This window comes from Salvelinus sp. IW2-2015, unplaced genomic scaffold (assembly GCF_002910315.2).
Source record: "Salvelinus sp. IW2-2015 unplaced genomic scaffold, ASM291031v2 Un_scaffold3100, whole genome shotgun sequence".
Lineage (NCBI taxonomy): Eukaryota > Metazoa > Chordata > Actinopteri > Salmoniformes > Salmonidae > Salvelinus > Salvelinus sp. IW2-2015.
In genome coordinates, this window is record NW_019944391.1 from 29029 (window position 1) to 40393 (window position 11365).

General features: G+C 41.7%; 1 protein-coding gene across 1 annotated transcript; it reads left to right on the top strand.

The window, feature by feature from the left end:
* Window positions 1-443: 443 nt before the first annotated feature.
* Window positions 444-3068, top strand: LOC111958539 (HEPACAM family member 2). The gene is made up of 6 exons (XM_023979793.3): window positions 444-566; window positions 828-1148; window positions 1306-1581; window positions 1780-2028; window positions 2391-2507; window positions 2746-3068. Exons 1-5 carry the CDS (start codon window positions 521-523, stop codon window positions 2465-2467), a joined length of 969 nt encoding a protein of 322 aa, XP_023835561.2. The 5' UTR covers window positions 444-520; the 3' UTR covers window positions 2468-2507; window positions 2746-3068.
* Window positions 3069-11365: the final 8297 nt, after the last annotated feature.

Below are 11365 nucleotides of genomic sequence, written 5' to 3' on the forward strand. Positions count from 1 at the left end.
TCTATCAAGTATCTTCTTGATATTCAACACCTCTACTCTTTGATCATTATATCAATAGTTAGTAGACAGTGCACTGCAATAAGAAACAGCAGGGTTCATTTCATCTAGTTCCGTTTTAGGCTTTATTGAGTTAATTCAATTGTTGATGCCTCCATTGATCATTTAGATAGACCATAGCCAATAGGAAGCAGAATGAATCATCAATGGGATAGGCTACTGTCTCAATGGTAAATGGTACAGATAAAGACCTAAAGAGGAAGTCTCTACAAAGCTATTGTTTGTTATTTTCCACTCATCAACATGACCTCCAATAACCTCTTAGAGTGGAAATGCCCTGAGGGCATTGTAATGTGTGTACACAGCTATATCATAAAGCTAGTTTCTGTTCTGTATCACTGAGTGGGGGGCCGGGCCTTGTCTTCAGAGGGGACAAGCGGAGGGGTATAAGAATATAAAAGGAGTAGGGACATGGTCTGGTCAACACTACAGGTACTTCCATTAGACAGAGCCATCCTTCACCATGGACTATACACTTTTCACAGCAGCCATTGTGTTTCTAACATCAGGTATGCCTATTGCTACAATTAACATGCAGAACATAATGGGTTTTGAAGGGTGTTATTCAAATATGTTACCTGCTGAAACTATTTAACTAGCCATATCTATACTGGACTTAGAAATAAAAACATTATTTTGTGTATTTCACAAGCAAGGTTTTTACATAAGCCCATTTCCTTAATTTAATTTAATTTAATATTTCAATGTATTGTTTTTATTTTCATGTATTGTTACGTCTTATGTGTACATTAATACATTTCCTTCCCCAGGTCTGTGTGTAGGTCAGAGTGTGTTACCGCCAGGACCATTGACTGGAGCCATAGGAGGGAGAGTGAAGTTCACCACAACCCTCAATCCACCAGCCAAACCTTTTGTCTCAGTGAGCTGGACCTTCAACAGGGTCAACATCATCACCTCCACTACGGTCAACATAACTAATGCTGACCACAAAGACCGGATCAGTCTGGACAGAACCACTGGCTCTCTAGAGCTGTGGAACCTGGGCCTGAGGGACCAAGGAGAATACAGAGTCAGCATCATACCAGACGGGGCTCTGGAGCTACAAGGAGCTACCACTCTGGATGTCTATGGTGGGCCACAGTTCTATTCTTGGCAGTCACATCACCGTATCTTAGACTCACCAAGGCATTTTTTCAGCTATGAATATGAAAATTGTATACATTAAGACAGATTATTCAAATGTACTGTACCTGTCTTACTCTCCCCATACTGTTAACCTCTTTACAGTGTTGTTATCTGCTGCCACCATCAATAGCCCCCCAGCCACCCTGATAGCTGGCATAAGCTCCACCAACCTGACTTGTGAGGCTGCTGGCAACATCAGCTGCATACAGTGGATCAAAGATGGCCTCCCTCTGTGTCCCAGCAACAATATCACCTTCTCTGTAGACAACAGAACAGTCCATCTCAGTCCTGTTCAGCACATTGACAACGGAGAGTATGACTGTTTAGTCAGCAACCCTGTCAGCAACCGGACAGCATCCCACAACCTGACTGTCAACTGTGAGTACTGCTTACTAGATCCTAATTCCAGGAGTGATTGTGATTGTGCTTGGCAACCTTGTGTCAATTACCAACTCACTGGATGTTGCTGTTGGGAAAAAAAAATGCTTGCCTTTGCTTTTCAGTAGTGTATAGACCCACGGAATAAGTATTTTGTTTATTTAGCATTGATCATTATTTTATTTGACCATGTTGCAGTTGGACCCCAGAACATTTCAATAGATGGACCATTAGCAGCATCAACAGGATACAGGGTAACTCTGAGCTGTTCGGCTGACTCTATCCCTCCTGCTACATTCACCTGGATGTTCAACAGGACAGAGACGGGTGTTAACAACACCCTGTACGTCATAGAGAGGATGGAGGCGCTACACATTGGGAACTACACTTGCACTGCCACCAATAACATCACCGGACTGAAAGACTCCGTGGTCCACAAGCTGAGAGGTTAGTTACAGCTTGATGTTGCTGTTAGGATTCATGAAAAGATTAAGTGTATCCAAGATTAAGTACATAACACATACAGTATAAGTTAACAAAATAAATGTATTGTGTAAAGTAAGACATCTAGAACCTTGTGACTTGGCATTGTACCTTTACTTTGTATCCATATTCTGAGCCTGGATAATAAGTTGCAAACCTGATATTTCAGTCACTCTAATTTGTGTAAATACAAAGGTTTAATTCGTGCCTTACACTGCTCTGGAATTTCATTGGAATTGCAGGATAAGGTTTATCTGTGAGATCACTAAACTGACCTGACGTAGCTTCATACCAGAGCAGGTGATATGACTTGTTCCCCTCTACAGCCTCCTCTGCTGACCCCATTGGGTCGTTTGCTTTGATGGTGACCAGTGTCCTGGCGGTGGGACTGCTGCAACTGTAGATGTCTGAAAGGAGAGAGAGGGACAAGGGGCTGGTGAAGGGTGAGGATGAATGTGATGTATGCTGTCATAAATATGATGAGTATGTTTAAATGTTTTAATGTTTAAATATAATTTTTTATTATGATAAGTCTTTGAATACAGAATTTTATGATATTATGTAATAATATTTCATGAATTTATTGATAATGAAAAACAATGCTATAATAACAGCATATTTGGCCATGATTTTGTGTTGGTTACTCTGTGTAAAACATGTTTGTTGTAAATATTTCTGTAGATTTGTCAACCCCAGAGCCTCTTTGCTGATGAAGGACAATCTTGATTTGGAATCTTCTGAGCAAGAGGATATTGTATAGAATCAAACCTGTCGTTAGTTTTAATATGTAGAGACGTACTTTAGCCTGTCACTGCAATATTACCTGGGCTTTATATAAAATATTCTGATTACATTATACAGTATATATAAATGAATCAAAGCAATCCATGGTACATGTCATGAAAGATTCCTGTACACAGAGCAAAAACATAAATGCAACATGTTAAGTGTTGGTCCCATGTTTCATGAGCTGAAATAAACATCCCAGCAATTTTCCAGATGCACAAAAAGCTTATTTCTCTATTTTTTTGGCACATTTGTTTACATCCCTGTTAGTGAGCATTTCTCGTTTGCCAAGATAATCCATCCACCTGGCAGGTGTGGCATATCAAGAAGCTGATTTAACAGCACGACCATTACAAATCAAATCAAACTATATTTGTCACGTGTCAAATACAACACGTAACACTTACCTTGAAATGATTACTTACAAGCCCTTAATCAACAAAGCAGATCAAGAAAGAGTTAAGAAGATATTTACCAAATAAACTAAAGTAAAAAATTTAAAGTAACACAAGTAAGTCACAATAACGAGGCTATACGCAGGGGGTACCGGTACCGATTCAATGTGCGGGGATACAGGTTAGTCGAGGTCATTTGTACAAGTAGGTAGGGGTAAAGTGAATATGCATAGATAATAAACAGCGAGTAGCAGCAGTGTAAAAAAAAGGGTGGGGGGGGGGCAGGGTCAATGTAAATAGTCCAGGTGGCCACTTGATTAGCTGTTCAGCAGTCTTATGGCTTGGGGGTAGAAGCTGTTAAGGAGCCTTTTGGTCCTAGTCTTGGCGCTCCGGGTGCATGGATGCAGCGTGTGCTGGGGACAATAAAAGGCCACTCTAATGTGCAGTTTTTTTCACACAACACAATGCCATTTGTAATTGTAGTTATTATGGATCCCCATTAGCTGCTGCTGCTACTGGGGTCCGACAAAATTAAAGCAGTTATAAACAATTAAAAATATTACATGACATTGCATTTCATAACACTTTTTGCAACACATTGTGTTCCCTCAGGCCACTACTCTACTATACATATCTACAATTACAAAAACCCATGTGTACATGTTTATAGTGCTTATGTTATCATGTGCGTGTATGCATGTGTCTGTGCCTATGTTTGTGTTACTTCACAGTCCCAGCTGTTCCATAAGGTGTATTTTTACCTGCTTTTTAAATCTGATTCTACTGCTTGCGTCAGTTACCTGATGTGGAATAGAGTTCCATGTAGTCATTGCTCTATGTAGTACTGTGTGCCTCCCATAGTCTGTTCTGGACTTAGGGACTGTAAAGAGACCTCTGGTGGCATGTTTTGTGGGGTATGCATGGGTGTTCGAGCTGTGTGCTAGTATTTTAAAGAGACAGCTCAGTACCTTCAGCATGTCAACATCTCTTACAAAAACAAGTAATGATGAAGTCAATCTCTCTTCCACTTCGAGCCATGAGAGTTTGACATGCATGTAGTTAATGATAGCTCACCATGTACTTTTAGAGGGCCAGCCGTGCTGCCCTGTTCTGAGCCAACTGCAATTATCCCAAGTCCCTCTTTGTGGCACCTGACCACACGACTGAACAGTAGTCCAGGTGCAACAAATCCAGGGCCTGTAGGACCTGCCTTGTTGATAGTGTTGTTAATCAAATAAAATCAAAGTTTGTTACGTGCGCCGAATACAACAGGTTTAGAACTTACAGTGAAATGCTTACTTACAGGCTCTAACCAATAGTGCAAAAAAGGTGTTAGGTGAACAATAGGTAAGTAAAGAAATAAAACAACAGTAAAAAGACAGGCTATATACAGTAGCGAGGCTATAAAAGTAGCGAGGCTACATACAGACACCGGTTAATCAGGCTGATTGAGGTCGTATGTGCATGTAGATATGGTTAAAGTGACTATGCATATATGATGAACAGAGAGTAGCAGTAGCGTAAAAGAGGGGTTGGCGGGTGGAGGGTGGTGGGACACAATGCTGATAGCCCGGTTAACCAATGCGCGGGAGCACTGGTTGGTCGGCCCAATTGAGGTAGTATGTACATGAATGTATAGTTAAAGCATATATGCATATATGATAATGCATATATGATAAAGTGTCATATATGTGTCATATACCAGGGTACCATGACAAGACTGCAGTTTGGCGTTGTAACCTGCTTCAGTGGGCAAATGCTCACCGTCGATGGCCACTGGCGAAGTGTGCCCTTCACAGATGAATCCTGGTTTCAGTGTGTATGGCGTCGTGTGGGCGAGCGGTTTGCTGATGTCAACGTTGTGAACAGAGTACCCCATGGTGGCAGTGGGGTTATGGTATGGGCAGGCATAAGATACAGACAACAAACACAATTGCATTTTATCGATCGTAATTTGAATGCATAGAGATACCGTGACAAGATCCAGAGGCCCATTGTCGTGTCATTCATCCACCGCATGTTCCAGTTCCCGCCAATGCCCAGCAAATTCATACAGCCATTGAAGAGGTGGGAAAACATTCCACAGGCCACAATAAACAGCCTGATCAACTCTACATGTAATGAACGCAATGGGAGACCGAGTTGGTTTCGAACGCAGGATGTTTATTTGTAAAGGACCACAGGAGGAGGCAGGTAGCTGGGTCCAGGGGCAGGCAGAAGGTCATACACAGAGGGTCCAAAAAGGCAACAGTACAGGCAGGGAAAAGGCTAGTAACGTTGTCCGGAAGATCAGGCAATAGGTTGATAACAGGAAATCCGATCTGCTAAAATACAGACAGGGAATAGGCAAAAAGGCATCGTTAGTGAGGCAGGCAAAAACTATCATACATAGGAGGATTCCATTACAGGACACCCAGCACTTCAACTAAAAGGGTGTCTGTCGTGGCAGAATCAGATTTAGCTAAGTAACATAGATAGATAAGATGTTATTTTCATCATATGCTTGTGAGATACTTGTCATTAGAATCTTCTGAGCTAGGGATTGGTAACTTGGGGCCAGAGAGGGGAGAGGTCAGGCTTGTCTTCATAAGTCAATGTATCTGTTAAACCATGTGGTACTAAGTAGAATATCAGAAGGGGAGGAGGACAGAGTGGAACGTTGGTTTCTTATGGGAACGTTGTTTGTAACTATTCCTAAACCATGGGATGGAGTTATTAATTGGGGAACCAGTTAATTATCTCATATAATGTCTGTACGCCAGTCACTCCCTACTTTTCTCATAGGGGGAAGGAGTTTGGCCGTGTTTGGAACCATTGTATGTCCCCTCTGAGGTTGCCCTTATCTTGACCTAGTATTTGACCTAAGGGGTTCACTGTCTGATTTTGAGTTTGTCCAGGTTTGGGAGTATCTAGAAATGACAATTGATATATGCCATTGGATGAGGTAATGTTTTGGTAGACAGTGAAGTATCAAGCATGAGATTTAAACCTTGTCTTGGGAGATCAAACTGAACAATGATTTATAGCTGATGCTGTCTAGCGATAGGATACTCTTCTTTCGGGTAAAGGATTCTTTGTAAGTTGAGAGGGGTGTATCTTGGCTATAAATGAAACTAAGAATTGTTTTGTAAGGACTCTCAGAGAATTCATTTATAGACACTGAATTGATCTGAGAGTCATTAAAGGGCTTTGGTGAATGCGTTGTATATATTAAAGATGGAATATATAATTTAACTCTGACTTGTGTGGTTGGCTCTCTCTCTCTCTCTCTCTCTCTCTCTCTCTCTCTCTCTCCTCTTCTCTCTTCTCTCTCTCTCTCTCCTCTCTCTCTCTCTCTCTCTCTTCTCTTCCTCTCTCTCTCTCTCTCTCTCTCTCTCTCTCTTCTCTCTCTCTCTTCTCTCTCTCTCTCTCTCTCTCTCTCTTCTCTCTCTCTCTCTCTCTCTCTTCATATATAATATATATATAATATATATTATATATATATATATAATATATATATTATTATATATATTATATATACTACATATCTTCAGTTGGCTCTGGACTTCACCCATCAAGTTTTGAAGTCCAGAGCCAACTGAAGATATGTAGTATATATATATATATATATATATATATATATATATACATATATATACTACATATCTTCAGTTGGCTCTGGACTTCACCCATCAAGTTTTACACCCTAATCAAGTAAACATGGACAAAAAAATGTGCATCCTGTAGCTCTAACTTCAAAAGGTTTTGGGACGCTGTAAAGTCCATAGAGAACAAGAGCACCTCCTCCCAGCTGCCCACTGCACTGAGGCTAGGTAACACTGTCACCATCGGACAAATCCACGATAATCAAGAATTTCAATAAACATTTCTCTACGGCTGGCCATGCTTTCCTCCTGGCTACCCCAACCCAGGCCAACAGCTCTGCACCCCCCRCAGCTACTCACCTAAGCCTCCCAGCTTCTCCTTCATCCAAATCCAGATAGCAGATGTTCTGAAAGAGCTGCAAAACCTGGACCCGTACAAATCAGCTGGGCTAGACAATCTGGACCCTCTCTTCTAAAATTATCCGCAGTCATTGTTTCAACCTCTATTACCAGTCTGTTCAACCTCTCTTTCGTATCGTCTGAGATCCCCAAAGATTGGAAAGCTGCCGCGGTCATTCCCCTCTTCAAAGGGGGTGACACTCTAGACCCAAACTGTTATAGACCTATATCCATCCTGCCCTGCCTTTCTAAAATCTTCGAAAGCCAAGTTAATAAACAGATCACTGACCATTTTGAATCCCATCGTACTTTCTCCGCTGTGCAATCCGGTTTCTGAACTGGTCACAGGGGCACCTCAGCCACGCTCAAGGTACTAAACGATATCATAACCGCCAATGATAAAAGATTGTACTGTGCAGCCTGGCCAAGATTGTACTCATCAACCTGGCCAAGGCTTTCGACTCTGTCAATCACCACATTCTTATCGGCAGACTCAACAGCCTTGGTTTCTCAAATGACTGCCTCGCCTGGTTCACCAACTACTTCTCAGACAGAGTTCAGTGTGTCAAATCGGAGGGCCTGTTGTCCGGACCTCTGGCAGTCTCTATGGTGGTGCCACAGGGTTCAATTCTCGGGCCGACTTTTTCTCTGTATATATCAATAATGTTACTCTTGCTGCGGGTGATTCCCTGATCCACCTCTACGCAGACGACACCATTCTGTATACATCTGGCCCTTCTTTGGACACTGTGTTAACAAACCTCCAAACGAGATTCAATGTCATACAACACTCTTTCTGTGGCCTGCTCTTAAATGCTAGTAAAACTAAATGCATGCTTTTCAACTGTTCGCTGCCCGCACCCGCCCGCCTGACTAGCATCACTACTTTGGACGGTTCTGACTTAGAATATGTGGACAACTACAAATACCTAGGTCTGGCTAGACTGTAAACCAGACTCATATTAAACATCTCCAATCCAAAATCAAATCTAGAATCAGCTTTCTATTTCGCAACAAAGCCTCCTTCACTCACGCCGCCAAACTTACCCTGGTAAAACTGACTATCCTACCGATCCTCGATTTCGGCGATGTCATCTACAAAATAGCTTCCAATACTCTACTCAGCAAGCTGGATGCAGTCTATTACAGTGCCATCCGTTTTGTTACTAAAACACCTTATACCACCCACCACTGCGACCTGTATGCTCTAATCGGCTGGCCCTCGCTACATATTCGTCGCCAGACCCAATGGCTCCAGGTCATCTATAAGTCTATGCTAGGTAAAGCTCCACCTTATCTCAGTTCACTGGTCACGATAACAACACCCACCCGTAGCACACGTTCCAGCAGGTATATCTCACTGATCATCCCCAAAGCCACCTCATTTGGCCGCCTTTCCTTCCAGTTCTCTGCTGCCAGTGACTGGAACGAATTGCAAAAATCGCTGAAGTTGGAGACTTTTATTTCCCTCACCAACTTTAAACATCAACTATCTGAGCAGCTAACTGATCGCTGCAGCTGTACATAGTCCATCTGTAAATTGCCCACCCAATCTACCTACCTCATCCCAATACTGTTTTTATTTTATTTACTTTTCTGCTCTTTTGCACACCTGTATCTCTACTTGCACATCATCATCTGCTCATTTATCACTCCAGTGTTAATCTGCTAAATTGAAATTATTCACTCCTATGGCCTATTTATTGCCTACCTCCTTATGCCTTTTGCACACACTGTATATAGACTTTCTTTTTTCTACTGTGTCATTGACTTGTTTATTGTGTTATTGGCTTGTTTATTGTTTACTCCATGTGTAACTCTGTGTTGTTGTCGGTGTCACACTGCTTTGCTTTATCTTGGCCAGGTCGCAGTTGTAAATGAGAACTTGTTCTCAACTAGCCTACCTGGTTAAATTAAGGTGAAATAAAAATTAAATAAAAAAACACTTGTATTTCTACTTGCACATCATCATCTGCACATCTATCACTCCAGTGTTAATTTGCTAAATTGTAATTACTTGCTACTATGGCCTATTTATTGCCTTACCTCCTCACGCCATTTGCACACACTGTATATAGACTTTCTTTTTTTTCTATTGTGTTATTGACTGTACGCTTGTTTATTCCATGTGTAACTCTGTGTTGTTGTTTGTGTTGCACTGCTTTGCTTTATCTTGGCCAGGTCGCAGTTGTAAATGAGAACTTGTTCTCAACTAGCCTACCTGGTTAAAAAAAGTTGAAATATATATATTTTTTAATGTAGGTACATACAATTGTCATATCGGTTGAAAGCTTAAATTATTGTTAATATAACTGCACTGTCCAATTACAGTAGCTATTACAGCGAAAACATGCCATGCGATTGTTTGAGGACGGCGCCCCACATCAAAATATTTTTCCACCGGCACAGGTTTCATAAATTCATAAATAGCGATTTAAATATTCACTTGCTTTTTGAAAATCTTCCTCTGATTTGTCATCCAAAGGGTCCCAGCTATAACATGTAGTGTTGTTTTGTTAGATAAAATCCTTCTTCATATCCCAAAAAGTCAGTTTAGTTGGCGCCATCGATTTGAGTAATCCACTCGTTCAACATGCAGAGAAAGAATCCGAATATCTACCCTTAAACTTTGTTTCAACAAGTCAAAATACATTTCTCTGTACTCCTCAAATACCCTAAAATGTAATCAAACTATAATATTTCTTACGGAAAGAAGTATGTTCAATAGGAAACCGTTTTTTTAGCAGGTGCGTCCTGTCTTCATCACGCATGCAAACACAAATTTCCAAGACTGTGTCCCTGTACTAAAACTGATATTTCTTATTCGTTTTGGATGTTACAAGCCTGAAACCTTAAATATTGACTGCTGGCACCCTGTGGATGCCATAGGAATTGCATCATGGGAGCTAGAATTGAGTATGCCCTTATACTTGCCATTGTAAGAGCATGGTCTCTCAAAACAGAAATTCTGGTTGGTTATTCTTTTGGATTTTCTCCTACCGTATCTATTGTGTGATATTCTCTTACATTATTTTAACATTTCTACAAACTTCAAAGTGTTTTTATTCCAATGGTACCAATTATATGCATATCCTGGCTTCAGGGCCTGAGCAACAGGCAGTTTACTTTGGGTATGTCATTCAGGGGAAATCGAGAAAAAAGGGGCCTAGCCCTAAAAAGTTTTTAAAGGAAAAAGTTTCTTCCTGTTCGCGGTAAGTTATTTTCGGTCGTAAGAGACAGTAGCAGAAACATTATGTACACAATAAGTAAAAAAACAAGTTACATAAAACACAAAAAAAATTGCACAATTGGTTGGGAGAATGTAAAACGTCAGCCATGTTCTTTGGCGCCATCTTTGTGAAGCCTGCTATGCTAAATGAATGCAGATTTTCTAGTTCTGCTCTATTTATGCACATGTGCAAACACTTATAGGGCAAACAGTTACCAGATTTATCTGTATCTTCTTCCTGCTGGCCCTGTCATGCATCTTATTCCTGTTCAGCAATATCAACATTCTGGTCTCTCCTATCATTGCTATGCAGACGACACACAATTAATCTTCTCCTTTCCCCCTTCTGATAACCAGGTGGCGAATCGCATCTCTGCATGTCTGGCAGACATATCAGTGTAGATGACGGATCACCACCTCAAGCTGAACCTCGGCAAGACGGAGCTGCTCTTCCTCCCGGGGAAGGACTGCCCGTTCCATGATCTYGCCATCACGGTTGACAACTCCATTGTGTCCTCCTCCCAGAGTGCTAAGAACCTTGGCGTGATCCTGGACAACACCCTGTCGTTCTCAACTAACATCAAGGCGGTGACCCGTTCCTGTAGGTTCATGCTCTACAACATTCGCAGAGTACGACCCCTGTCTCTTATACACATCTAGATGTGTATAAGAGACAGGCTCTGGACTGCTCGCCTCCCTACCTCTGAGGAAGTACAGTTCCCGCTCAGCCCAGTCAAAACTGTTCGCTGCTCTGGCACCCCAATGGTGGAACAAACTCCCTCACGACGCCAGGTCAGCGGAGTCAATCACCACCTTCCGGAGACACCTGAAACCCCACCTCTTTAAGGAATACCTAGGATAGGATAAAGTAATCCTTCTAACCCCCCCCCCCCCCCCYYMMAAGAGTT

Coding starts and splice junctions, on each gene's coding strand:
- LOC111958539 (XM_023979793.3), top strand. CDS start 521: ATGGACTATACACTTTTCACAGCAGCCATTGTGTTTCTAACATCAG. Junction 1,582..1,779: donor CCACAACCTGACTGTCAACT/GTGAGTACTGCT, acceptor ACCATGTTGCAG/TTGGACCCCAGAACATTTCA. Junction 2,029..2,390: donor CGTGGTCCACAAGCTGAGAG/GTTAGTTACAGC, acceptor TCCCCTCTACAG/CCTCCTCTGCTGACCCCATT.